This window comes from Suricata suricatta, chromosome 17, assembly GCF_006229205.1.
Source record: "Suricata suricatta isolate VVHF042 chromosome 17, meerkat_22Aug2017_6uvM2_HiC, whole genome shotgun sequence".
In the NCBI taxonomy this organism is placed as follows: domain Eukaryota; kingdom Metazoa; phylum Chordata; class Mammalia; order Carnivora; family Herpestidae; genus Suricata; species Suricata suricatta.
This window is the reverse complement of record NC_043716.1, coordinates 2,039,454-2,052,674: the sequence shown is the minus strand read 5'-3', so window position 1 is coordinate 2,052,674 and position 13,221 is coordinate 2,039,454. Positions and strand designations below refer to the sequence as shown.

The window sequence follows — 13,221 nt, the reverse complement described above, 5'->3', positions numbered from 1 at the left end:
GGCCGTCCACCCGCTTCGCCTGCCCGCACTGCGCCAAGGTGTGCAAGACGGCGGCCGCCCTGAGCCGCCACGGGCAGAGGCACGCGGCCGAGCGGCCCGGGGGCACCCCCACGCCCGTCATCGCCTACTCCAAGGGCAGCGCTGGCACCAGAGCCGGGGACGTCAAGGAGGAGGCCCCCCAGGAGATGCAGGTCTCCTCGTCCAGCGGGGAGGCCGGTGGCGGGGGCGCGGCTGCGGAGGAAGCTTCCGAGACCGCGTCTCTCCAGGACCCTGTCATCTCCGGGGGTGAGGAGCCCCCACTGGTGGCAGGAGGGGGCACCTACGCCTATCCGCCTGTGCAGGAATTTCCACTGGCTCTGATCGGGAGCGGCAGGGAACCGAGTGGTGGGAGGGTCAAATCTGGGAGCGAGGGGCCGGTTGGGGCCGGGGAGGGGGACCGCGTAGAGGGGGTGGGGGCCGCCAAAGTCACTTTCTACCCCGAGCCCTACCCACTCGTCTATGGCCCCCAGCTCCTTGCCGCCTACCCTTATAACTTCAGCAACTTGGCCGCACTCCCGGTTGCTCTCAACATGGTCCTACCTGATGAGAAGGGTGGGGGCGCCCTCCCCTTCCTTCCAGGGGTCTTTGGCTACGCAGTCAATCCTCAAGCGGCACCCCCTACCCCCCCAACTCCACCTCCGCCGACTCTTCCTCCACCGGTCCCCCCTAAGGGAGAGGGGGAAAGGGGGGGGCTTGAGAGAACCCAGAAGGGAGACGTGGGGTGAGCTCTGGGCCCACCTCCCCCCTTTCACCAGACGCCACCCTCCCTGAACCCCCTGCCACTACCAGCTCCCTAGCTTCCCTGCCCCCTGGGAGCCCCTCCACACTCTTGTGCAGGGACTTGGGGGCCCCTGGAGCTCAGGGGTCAGGCTGCTTTGTGTGAGATTGTAGTTTTCCCGTGTCCTGGGAAGGGATCTGTGGTGGTGACGCCCCTCTCAGTTCTCCTCCAGGGAATGGCCTCCACGAGGGGCAGGGCCAGCTCCCATCCCTTCTCCAGCCCTTGGGGCAACTGAGCAATATACTTCTCCGACTCTCTACTCACGGCCCCCACCAGCTCTGAATGTCTAACCCACCCTCCTGATTCCTAAATGCCGGGGTTGCGGGGGAGGGGGGCGGGGGGAACCATCCCACTCTGCCTAGTGATCTCCCCTCCTTCTGCAGCTTTCTCCAAGCCCCTGCCTAGACGCTTCCTAGCACATTCCATTCTCTGTGGCCCAGGGCCTGGACCAGACCATTGTGATACCTGGCACCCTCCCATCTGGGAGCTTGGCTCCAGTTCCCATTCTTCCCAGGGGCGGGGTTCTGGGTCCCTGTTTCCCTCACGTTAGGATGCCATGCCTTCCTTGCCTTTGGATCTTCCATATTCCTCCTCATTCTCCTAGGCTCTGGAGATGGCCTCTTCCAATCCAGGTCAAGGAGGTGTTGGGGGGAGGGCTACCCATCTGTTCCATGGCTGAGCACTTCCCTAGCCCAGGGCAGCACTAATCTTGGCCCTATCTTGACCCTCAAATCCAGTGAGTCCCAGATTCTCCTTCCCAGGCAAAGAGGTGAGTAGATCACGCCTCTTCCTGCCTCTGCCTATGGCCTCTTCTGGGCTAAATCAGATTTGGGGGCCGGGAGGGAGGAGCTCCATGTGGGATCGGGAAGGGAATCTACTTTCTCCTTGTTTTTTGTTTTCTCCTGATGGTTTCTCCCAGACTAGACCAAATAGCCAGAAAAGTGATGGGGGTTGGATGGGTGGGTAAGCCCAAGATTTGCACATGACCTCCCGTCCTTACTTTTACCTCCGTCTTCCCCAGTGTCACTTCCCTCACCATTCACTCCAGGTGGTTTTTGGGGAACCATCCTACTCCCTTGGTGGGCTTTGGGGTATCCCCACCGATTTTTCCTCCAAAATAGCACCTTATACCCCATCTTTGACTCAGTTCCCCACACCCAAAGATCCCAGCCTAGGGATGGGGTGCAGGGACCTTAAACAGTCCCTAATCCCTAATTTGCACTAGTTAACCCTGGTCAGGGGTCCGTATGTTTCCTTCCAGTGGGAGAGGTGAAGAACCGTTTGCTCCTAATTCTCTTGGATGACCGGGCGTCCCCACTCTGTGATTGGATGAACATTTCCCATCCCACCCACCTCTTCCTCCCCCCGCCCAAAAAAACAGCTCACAAGGGGAGAGCCAATTGGGGGGAGGAAATTTGATAAATGGGAATTCCAGGAGTGCAGTTTAAAAAGGGGAAAGGCTGCCGCCACTTAAATGGCAGCTTTTCCTCAGCTACTGTTTTCTGAGGCCAAGATGGCCGCCCTCTGGACGACGCTGAAAGGGCAAGACCATGGCTTTTGGAGGGAGGTGAGCTCGAGGGAAGGACCGGGAATGTCTGACCCTCCTAGGGTTTGGGAAGGGGGCAGTTTCTGACAGGCTCCTGAATGTTACCCACGGAGGAGCATCACTCCACTCCTCCTCTGTCTCTTTGCACTTTTCTTGGTCTTGGCCACAGTCCGAGTGAAGAGTTTCCTACTGAATGTACCAAGTTCCAATTTTTAAGGGGGAAAAATGCTTAAAACAGGAAAATGCAAAAAAAAAAAAATCACTAAAAAATTCCCACAAATCTTGTTTCTGGCACTTTAGAGAAACTGCGAAAAAAGAACATAATAAAAAATACATATATATATCTACACACAAATTTTATATCTATCTACACACACACACACACACACACACACACACACACACACGCAGCGGAACCACAAGAGAGACAGAAAGGCCTTGGAGGCGGGGAGCGGATGCCACAGTGGCTCCCTTAGATCCCTAACCCGCACTCCTCTGAGGCAAAAAGGCACAGGAAATGGAAGGAGTTGAGGATGGACCGGGGGAATTCGAATTTCAAACAGGTCGAAATTCCAAAACCGCGGACATTTTGGGAGAACTGAGATTGTAGACATTCATTTACTCTTATTATTATTTTTTTTTTGAAACGATGATTTAGGAAAATAGTTTCCAGAATGTGGTGGTTCTGGGCAACCAATGAGATTGTGGCAAAATTGGAGATTAAAATACATGTATCTAAGCTGGGGAACCTGAATATTGTGAATTTCAGAGGTTGGAAATTGGGGATTTGGCAATCTCGTCTTTTGAAAATCATTCGGGTCTTGTCAGTTTGTGCCCTGCTTCCCCTCGCTCCCTGGGAAGAGGGCTGCCGGAGGAGTGGGAAGGCCACGGTTCTGTGCCACAGCACACGAGGTTTAGTCATCGACAGACTGTAGCTCTATACGTAGTGAGGACCCAGATTTAGAGAAACTGACCAATATTTATCTCCGCATCTGTGTGTGTGTCCAACTCTCTAGGCCAATAAACCAACAAGACAAACAAACTGTCCTCCTCCGTGGGACGCCAATTGCACTTGTTTTCGTGGCTGGTGGGTCGGCTGGACAGGGACACGCTGCCCTGTCCCCCAGGGATCCTGGGAGCCATGGCTGTATTCTCTCTGTTAGGACCACAGCCTCCAGCATGTGAGGGCTCAGCGACCCCACAGGCTTCACTGTAATGTCTGCAGCCACCAGGCTCCGGCTGACTTTGGTATGACCTCCAGGCAGAAACATGAACTCAGTCCAGATCACACCGCCTGCTGGGCACAAGATCCTAACGGCCCATGCGGCTTAAGCCAGGTGCAACCCTTTCTCCAAACTGAAAGGAAACTGAGGCGCAAAACGAGTGAGGGAACACAGCAACCTTTCTACTTCCATTCCTAGCCCCCCCACTGCCTTCAACTCCTCATCCCACGCCTCCCCTCCCCTTTATTTTGTCTAATGGGCCAGGCCAGTAAAATGAGCGAAGCTCGGGGGTCAGGTGGGTGGGGGCTTTGAGGAATTCCGGTACAAATACCTTGACCAGACCGGGCAGCACTGATCCTCAGGTCACTGCCAACAGGGGAGGCGGGCCTGGTCTTACTGTACCTTTAATCCACCCCCTCCCCCCCACCACCAAGGGAAGCCACAAGTCCAAATTTCTCTGTGCACTATCCAAATTTTTAAAGTAGCTAGTTCACACTGAAACTTGTGAGGTCAACAACGGGCCAAACGAATCACTCCAGTTGGGAAACCTCTGATGTCCGCTGTATCATGCTTGGTGCTCATCTTCTCATATGACCCTCAGACTAAGGGGTAGATACGATTATTCGCCTCAGTTTACACATGTGGAAACTTAAGCCCAGAGCAGTTGAACAGCTTAGCTTATCCAAAGTTTGAGCACCAAAGCTGAAAGCTGAAGGAAAGATTTTAAAGGGCACCCCCCATCACAAATGCATCCTTTTAGACATAACCTTTTTTTTATCCGAAAGATAACCTATTACAAAAAAATAAATTACAGAAAGGTGAATACAAAGATCGCTAGTCCCAGCATGCAAACATAAGCACTATTATTTAGTGTATTTCTTTCCAGGAAAAAAAGAAATCCCTATTCACCCAACAGATGTTAAGCACCTACTATCCCATAGGTCAGGACCTGCGCTAGGCGCTGGGGATATACAGTGAACAAGACACCGTTCCTGCCCTCAAAAGGCTTACAGTCTAGTTCTTGTTCTTTGTTCCATTTTACTGGGAAGCTAGTGTTAATATCCAAAGGAACTTCTACAAGAAATTAAAGCGTAAATAAACTGATAGTGAGTTTCTGGGGGGCCCAAGGCTTCAGCCGGCCCCCTCCCATTTCAGCTCTTTCCCCATAAAGGCAACGACCTGGGAGGACCGGATTCCTACTGGAGTCCAGAGGCAGAAAGGGATAGGACTCGAGAGTACCGCCGCACTCTCAATTCAGCCGGCAGAGGGCCTTTCCTCAAGGAAAGGGGTCAGCAGGGGGCAAGTGGTGCGAGGCATCCAGGAAGATGACGAGGGTCCCAACGCTCGTGAAGATGATGAAGGTCCAGAGGAAAAGGCGATCCACTACCATGGCCACAAATTGCCAGTCTTCCTTCAGCTGGGGGTAGGCAGGGTAAACTGTTCCTGAGCTGCAGACCCCCAGGGAAGGTCTGCCCACTACCTTGACCCTGTCCTACACGCTCTGAGACAGGGGTGGGCCCTGGGACAGAGGAAAGCGAAACTGGGGGAGATGGATGGAGTGAAGAGCCAGTCGGAAAACAGGGGGCGGGACCAAAGGAGGCAAGCTTCCAATCAGAAACCAAACCGGGCGCTGGGGGGCGGAGCCTGGGCTGTCGGGTGGAGCCAAGGCCACCCAAGCCCTGCCCTGCTCCACCCTCATTGGACTTACCGCGTCGTGGTCCTCCTGTTCCTGCAGCTGTCGAGCGATGTAGCTGATGGAGGAAACGACCTCCCGCAGCTCGGGAGGCAGGCCCGCAGCCCGGTTTGGGCCATCGATAAATCGCCGCAGGTCCGGGGCAGACAGTTCAGGCTGGAACCTGGAAGAGGCGGGACAGTTTGGCCACGCTCTAGGCTCCGTCCCAACTCAGCCCTCCAACACTCTTGTCAGTTTTCAAAACGTGAGAGGACCCTCTAGGCTCTCCCCGTCAGCGGCGACCTCTCCAGCCTTCCGCAATTCCTCCCATCCTTCTACGCTTTAGTTTCCGCCTTTCCGCAAAGTAGGCGGCAGAAAAGTGTACTACAATTCCCATGATTCTCAAGAGCATCTTCCGGGACTTTAAGCCGCCTGCCTCTGCACAGACTTCTGGGAACTGTAGTTCAAGCTCTCCTTTCCTTGTAGGCGACGGAAAGTAGGTACTACCTGTTGGGTTTGGGGAAGAGAAAATCATTCGGTGGCTTCCGGATGAAATATTCATCTGTTCCTCGACCACAGCCACTTGCTGGAGAATCCCTGAGGGCTACAGGAGGTGGCTCTGGCATCAGGTCTCTCTCAGGTTTGGGCCTCTTCAGACCCAGGTATGGAGGGAGTTTGTGGATGAAGATCTGCTGAGTAGAAAGGCATGTTGGGGGGCTAGGGGGTGGGGCTCTCATGCTTTCAGACGGGAAGGGAAACAGCCCACCATTCCCAACCACCTGCCCATCCCGGCGCATGCGTGCGCACGTCCCCCGCGCTGCACAGCTAGGAAGTGCAACCGCACAGCCTTAAGAGCTCTTGGGATTGGAGGCATCCTGACCCGAAAGCAAAGTTCCGAGGGCTTCCACCCTGATAGGACCTGACCCTGAGGATGTTTCCCTGCAACCCAGGAATGGGCAGGATTGATGAAGACAGTATGAGATTTACAACATGATAACGTCAGGAGGGTAAAATTAACTGTCCAATGTTTCAACACCCAACCGGCCTTGGCACTTGAACATTCTACCAGGGGGTGTAGTTATCCCTCAGGTCCGTGAAGTTGGTAGGAGAGAGCGGTGGTACCTGCACAAAAAGACGATTGCTAGGACTGAAAGTTAACACTGGTTGGAGAAGGACATCTTACCTGACGGACCCAAACGGGCATTTGGTGGGTGTGGGGTGAGCGATGATGCAGGTTGAGGACGACGACACTAAGGATGACTGAGAAAGTGACAAGCACCATAGTGAACATGAGGTACTTGATAATGATGGGAACAGACAGGGAGGTCTCAGGAACTTTGTCTGCCAGCAGCAGCAGGAACACGGTCAGGGTCAGCAGGGCAAAGATTGAGAGGCCCATCTTTTCTCCTGGCGAGGCAGAGAGGAAGGCAGAAGGATTAGGCTTTTCCAGAAGGCGATTTCCACAGCCTAATCAGTGACCATGTTTCCAGCCCACTCAAGGACAGGCTTTTGGAAGGGCCAAAATGGGCACACAGATGAGTCCTACAATGATACCTCTAGCACGGACTTCCTCTCCTAAACTCCTGATGTATAGCCACCTGCCGATTTAACCTCTCCACCTGGATGTCCAATGACATCTCAAAATTAACATGTCCAAAACTTAATCTCTTGACCACTAGCTCCTCCCCCCCCCCACACCCATTTCAGAAATGACAGTCCATCTTTCCCTTGGCTCTCGGTCCTGCTCAACTCTCCTCCCTCTCTCTTAACCCATACCCAATCCATAGCACACCCTACTGGTTTTCCCTTCAAAATATATCCACACAGGGCGCCTGGGTGGCTCAGTCGGTTAAGCATCCGGCTTCGGTTCAGGTCAGATCTCACGTTCGTGGGTTCGAGCCCCGCATCGGGCTCTGTGCTGACAGCTAGCTCAGAGCCTGGAGCCTGCTTCCAGTTCTGTGTCTCCTTCTCTCTCTGCCCCTCCCCCTCTCATGCTCTGTCTCTCTCAGTATCAAAAATAGATAAAACAAAAAAAAAATTAAAAAAAAATATATCCACACAAAGTACCATGACCCCATGACCTCAGGTCTGAGCTATTATTAAGGCTTCCTCGGGGCGCCTAGGTGGCTCAGTCGTTTAAGCATCCAACTTCTGCTCAGGTCATGCTCTCACGGTTGGTGAGTTCAAGCCCCACATCGGACTCTCTGCTGTCAGCACAGAGCCCACTTGCTTCCCCCTTTCTCTTCCCCTCCCCCACTCATGCATGCTTTCTCTCTCTCTCTCAAAAATAAACATGAAAAAATAAAGAAATTTAAAAAATAGGCCTCCTCTTTGCCTCATCCTCCTTCCTCCTGCTGACTGTTCCCATCAGAGCTGCCAGATTGATCCTGTTAAAATGTAAATCAGATCATCTCCCTTCTCTTCTCAAAACCTTCCAGTGGCTTCTCATCTTCCTCGGCATAAAATCCAAAGTCTTTAGTATGGTTTACAAGGCCTTCCGCCAACTCTCTTTCTCTCCTGCTGTTGCCCTGCTTGCTTACTTCATTCAGTTATTCTGGCTACTTCTCGAATACGCGAGGCTCACCCCCACTTCAGACTCTGCATTCACCAGTAAGTCCGGCTGGTACATTCTTCCCCCAGACATCTGCCAGGGTCACTCCGACAGCCCCTTCACTCTGTTCAATACTGATCAAATATTTCCTTTTTAGTGAGGCATTGGCTGTCCATTTTATTCCTTAAGATTTTATTTTATTTATTTATTTTTTAGACAGAGATAGAGCATGAGCAGGAGGTGGGGTTTGGGGGGAATCCTTAAGCAGGCTCTGTGCTCAGCCCCAAGAGCCCACCATGGGGTTCGATCCCATGACCCTGGCATCATAACCTGAGCTGAAATCAAGTGGTGGTCGCTCATCCAACTGAGCCCTCCAGGCGCCCCTTAAGATTTCATTTTTAAGTAATCTCTACACCCCACATCTAGGGGCTCAAACTCACAACCCCAAGATCAAGAGTTGCATGCTATACCGACTGAGCCAGCCAGGCGCCCCTGATCATTCTAGTTTACTTTTTTTTTTAATGTTTTATTTATTTTTGAGAGAGAGAGAGAGCGAGCATGCGCAGGGGAAGCTCAGAGAGAGAGGGAGACACAGCATCTGAAGCAGGCTTCAGGCTCTCAACTAGCTGTCAGCACAGAGCCTGACGCGGGGCTCGAACCCACCAACCGTGAGATCATGACCTGAGCTGAAGTCGGATGCTTAACCGACTGAGCCACCCAGGCGCCCCTGACCATTCTAGTTTAAATTGTAACCCCTGCCCCCATTCTCATCCTCCCTAACCACTTTCCCTATTTTATTTTCCTCCTTAGGACTTGTCCTCTCCTAATATGCAACCTAATAGATTTATTTATTTTGCTTATTGGCTGTTTCTCCACCAGAACATAAACTCCAGGAGGGCAGGGTTGTCTCTTTTATTCACTGACGTATCCCCAGTGCCTACATGCTCAACAAACATCATTGCATGAATGAATAGGCCAATTCTTGTAGCTTTTTTAAGGAACTAAGTAGCAATTTGAAGGATCTAAAAATGAAATAAAGTATATAAGGATGTGCCAGGTGGCTGATTATTCCCGGGGCCTACAACCGGCTCCTCAAACTTCAAGGAAAGTATGGAAATAAATAACTTTTATGGTCTGCTCTACTTTAGTCCTATAATATTGTGTTCCAAGATTGGCCCTGCTCTGGGAGGAAGTAGAAGTTACATTTGGAAGTGAGTTCTTAGAGCTGGATTATTTTCCTTCCCTAGACGGAGAACTCGATGCCAGCAAGAAGGAAAAGGATGCTTTAAATATCAGAGTTAAGGATTTCTGTCTGTGAGTCAGGCTGGCGCTAATTCTCCCTGACTGCCTAGTGTTGGGCAAATGACTTACACTGTCAGCCTCTTTTGTCCTCCTCTGTCAAATGGGAAGACAGTTCAGTACGTATCTCACGGAGTCGTAAAGATTAGAATTGAGTTAATGTACGTAACCTGTTCATTGTCCTACTTCTAGCGAGGCTCAAAACCAGGAAAAATGATACCAATGCTTACACAGAACCTAGTTGGTGCCAGGCCTGGTTCTATTGACTCAGCTAATCCTCAAAATAATCCTATCGGGTCGAGACAACCGGATTGTCCCCATTTCTAGATCAGGAAACTGAGACACGTAGAGAGGAAGGAATTTGCCCAAGGTTCCTCAGCTGCCTCCTAGAGAAATGTTGCTGTTATTTCCAAGGGGGATAGGAGGCCAAGGGACCAGGAGGTGTCTGGAAAAAATGGAGTGAGGTGGGAAGGAAACCAGGAACAGGAGAAGGATAAGGGAGAGTTGTCTAACTCCAGCAGCTTGTTGGTCCCAAGGAGAAGATCCAGGGATTCTGAAAGGAAGAGTTCAGAAGTTACTGGATGGGAAGAAGTGGGCAAGGTTGCGGGGCCCATTCCTCCCTTACCAGCATCTGGAGGCAGGTAGAAGACGAAGATGGCCAGGAGAGTGATGAGGATGCACGGGGCAATGACATTGACCAGGTAGAAGAGAGGCTTCCGGCGAATGATGAGGTAGAAGATAACTTCTTCCTGCTGCCCTTCCCTGCCTCCCCTCGGATCCACCGGAGGCTGGATTAGCCGAGACGGCTTGTGGATAATTTCCCATTGGCCATTCTCTGGGAGGAGGGAGGGGGTGGAGAGAGGAAGAATGGGACACAGATGTGGGACCTGACCTTACTGGTGCCAGATATGGCTTGATCTGCCACATCCCAGCCCTCGGGTGGCTGATGTGATAAAGGGCTAGCTTTGGACACGGGGCTGGGCAGTCCACCTCTGATAAACTTGAACAAGTCTCAGTTTTCCATATCTGTGAAGTGTAGCTAGTCCAAAGTGCCTTGCTGACCCCACAGGGCTGTCCTGGGCATTGCTGGTGCGGGATATTTATCAGCCAGTTAGAAACCGGAAGCATTAAGCCCATGGACTCAGGAGCGTGCCCACTCACCAATGAAGGTCCCTTCATGAATGTACACTTCTGGCTGTTTCTGCTCATCAGGACCCATGGCCGTCTGCAGGCTGACCTCTGAGCTGTCGTAGCTGTAGGAACTGAACACCATGGTGCAGTTCTGCCAGTCAAAGGGGAAGTAGGTGACCTGGATGGGAGGGGGGGGAAGGGTGTCACCAGAGCTGCCAGAGAACTGTTCAGGGGGGCTAGACGAGTTGGGAGGTCATTAGGGAGATCATGGACAAATTGGAAGTTTATTAGGGGAGGCCATGCCCAACGGAAGTGGGATCACTGAGAAAGCATAGAAGTCAGGGACACTGGCCGGAGAAAATGAAACAATGGAAAATCAGGCCACCTGGGTGGCTCAGTTGGTTAAGTATCTTGACTTCGACTCAGATCATGATCTCAAAGTTTGTGTGTTCCAGCCCCACGTCAAGCTCTGTGCTGACAGCTCAAGGCCTGGCACCTGCTTCAGAATCTGTCTTTCCCTCTTTCTCTGCCCGTCCTCTGCTCCCTCTCTCTCTGAAGAATAAATAAACATAAAAAAAAAAAAAAAAAAAAGAGGGGCGCCTCAGTGGCTGAGTCAGTTGAGGGTCCGACTTTGGCTCAGGTCATGATCTCACAGTTTCTGAGTTCGAGCCCTGCATGGAGCTCTGTGCTGACAGCTCAGAGCCTGGAGCCTGCTTCTGATTCTCTGTCTCCCTCGCTCTCTGCCCCTTCCCCGCTCACATTCTCTCTCTCTCTATCTCAAGAATAAACAAACACTAAAAATTTTTTTAAATAAAAAAATTACGAAAGAATGAAAGAACGGAAAATCAGGAGGAGGGGAGAGATGCGAGGGTTATGGGCATATGGGAGGAGGGAGGGGAGTCAGCATCTGGGAGAAGCAGGGTTTCCGTGAGTCCTGAGCTTCCCAGGGGGAGCCCGGGCACCTCGATGCTGCAGCTGCTGCGATAGACGCCTGGAGGCTGCCAGCGCACGGAGCCGTCGGAGGACACCACGACGTTCAAGTCCAGAGCAACGCCAAAGTTTCCGTCGTTGCTGTGGGTGAGGAGTCTTCTCAGCCGCCGGGCTCAGGCCCCGCCCTCCGGAGGCCCCGCCCACCTCCGGGTCTTTGGGAAGGGGCCTACTTGTTTAGGAGCACCACGTCCGGTAGCCACACGGATGCCGCCGTGATGCGCAGCGAGTCGATGCCCTCATGCTCCGCGGGATCCCAACTCAGCCTGTAGTCAGTCCACCTCTGTGGAAGCGGAGGCTGAGGGGCTGTCCGGGGCTGGAGGCTGGGAGGGGACTGGGGATGGCTGAAGGAAGCCTGGGAAGGGAGTGCCAGGGAGGGGACCCGGCAGGCACGGACTAGGGTTCTGGAAGTCGGGGTTCTGATCCCAGCTGCACCTTTACTGGCTGGGACCCCATCAGCTAATTTCCTCTCCCCTCAGAGGAGGTGGCATTAGCTAGCCACTAAAACGGTGTTTTTCAACCTACAGCTGGAGACCCTTCAGCGGGTCTGGAATCAAATTAGTGGCCCCAGGGGCGCCAGGGTGGCTCAGGTCGTGATCTCACAGTTTCTGAGTTCGAGCGCCCCCGTCAGGCTCCGCGCTGACAGCTTGGAGCCTGGAGCCTGCTTCGGATTCTGTCTGTCTGTCTCTCTCTGTCCCTCCCCTGATGTGCACTCTCTCTCTGTCAAAAATAAACAAATAAACTGGGGGCCCCAAAACAGAGCTTTAAAACATTAGAGTAAGAAATGCATGACATGTAACTCTCATAGTAAATATAGGTATTGTTTCCTGAAGCTTCCCTTTGGGTCATGTGCTCTGAGGTCGTGATGCTTAGAAATACTACACTTACTGGGCGGGACACTGGAGGAAATTGTAAAGGCCGCGGGACGCCCTTTCCCACCCCACGGGATCTTCGTACCAGGTCTAAGTACACCTTTGTGCTCATCTCCTCATCCTTCTCGTTCTAGAAGGGAAAAGTTTCAAGGATAGAAGTGACGTGAATAGAGAGAAATGAAGAGGCTCGGCGGGTCAAGGTCTCTCTGGAAACCCCTCTTTCTGACCCCTACTCTATCGGGTCCCAGCCCCGCCTCCAAGATGCTGCCCTGGTTTAAGCCCCGCCTCTATCTCAGAAACTTCCGGCCGTCCACAAGGCCAGCCAATTCATCTACCAGTTCGCCCATCCCCCGGCCCCACCCACAGCTTGCAGTTCACCCAATCCAGCATCTCCAGCCTCTGTGGTTTTTTGAGGCGGTCCCCGCACCAAGCTCCGCCTCAGCCTACCACCCCGCCTTAAGGCCCGCCCCCTAGCGGGACCCAGTGTCCGGGCTTCACTTCAGGATCCGCCAGCCGCCCGGCTCCTCGCCCTAGCCCGCCCCACCTCCGGCCGGCCCGGGAGCCACGCCCACAGCTTGTCCATTGGCCCGATTTCAACCCAACCTCGGCTCTCGGGACGTTCATCGCCCGGCCAGGCCCCGCCCCGGCCCGGCCCCGGCCCGGCCCCGCCCCGTGCCACGCCCCCCAGCCGGTCATCAAGTCGGACCTCAACCCTCGCGTGCGCCCTCACCAGGCTGATGAGTTGTGCCAGGCTGAGGCCAATGCGGACCTCGACACGGTCTCCCACCTCCCGCGCCGGCCGCACCGAGCTATCGTAGCCAGAGAAAAGCTTCTCGAGGAGCCGGCCCTCCGCCTCCGAGCCGCAGGCGCCTGGAAGAGGAGGGCACTAAGTGAAGCCACCGTGCCCGGCCACGACCCCTGGCCCTGTCACTGCCCCTCTGAGGTCCGCACTCACCCGGGGCGAGCGGCGCCCCCAGCGCCCCCAGCAGCAGCAGCAGTGCCCCTGGGGTCATAGCCCGGCCGGTTGCTCACTGAGTTCGCTCCGCTCGCCAGCGCAGGGGAAGTGACGAGACGCCCAGGAATGCGCACCTGTCGTTGGGGGAAGCCGCCAGCCCACCCGCTC

The 13,221-nt window shown here is 53.7% G+C and overlaps 2 protein-coding genes across 2 annotated transcripts in view; one reads left to right on the top strand and one right to left on the bottom strand.

The window, feature by feature from the left end:
* The window catches only part of ZBTB4 (zinc finger and BTB domain containing 4), an 8,404-nt gene extending 4,999 nt beyond the window's left edge, over window positions 1-3,405 (top strand). Inside the window, exon 5 of the mRNA XM_029928790.1 lies at window positions 6-3,405. Within this exon, the coding sequence (XP_029784650.1) occupies window positions 6-764 (759 nt within the window). The 3' untranslated portion in view covers window positions 765-3,405. The remainder of the gene's footprint in view (window positions 1-5) is intronic.
* A 935-nt stretch (window positions 3,406-4,340) lies between these two features.
* Window positions 4,341-13,156, bottom strand: CHRNB1 (cholinergic receptor nicotinic beta 1 subunit). Its single transcript, XM_029928471.1, has 11 exons — window positions 13,054-13,156; window positions 12,829-12,968; window positions 12,184-12,228; window positions 11,400-11,509; window positions 11,202-11,310; window positions 10,270-10,417; window positions 9,734-9,943; window positions 6,442-6,665; window positions 5,766-5,947; window positions 5,295-5,442; window positions 4,341-5,003 (listed from the first exon to the last, which is right to left on the bottom strand). Exons 1-11 carry the CDS (start codon window positions 13,109-13,111, stop codon window positions 4,863-4,865), a joined length of 1,515 nt encoding a protein of 504 aa, XP_029784331.1. The 5' UTR covers window positions 13,112-13,156; the 3' UTR covers window positions 4,341-4,862.
* Between the last annotated feature and the right edge of the window lie 65 nt (window positions 13,157-13,221).

Excerpts from the sequence above, each read along its gene's own strand:
- CHRNB1 (XM_029928471.1), bottom strand. The coding sequence starts at position 13,111 with ATGACCCCAGGGGCACTGCTGCTGCTGCTGGGGGCGCTGGGGGCGCCG. Across the intron at positions 10,418-11,201 it reads GCAGCAGCTGCAGCATCGAG|GTCACCTACTTCCCCTTTGA; the intron begins GTGCCCGGGCTC and ends CCTCCCATCCAG. Across the intron at positions 5,004-5,294 it reads AACAGGAGGACCACGACGCG|CTGAAGGAAGACTGGCAATT; the intron begins GTAAGTCCAATG and ends GCCTACCCCCAG.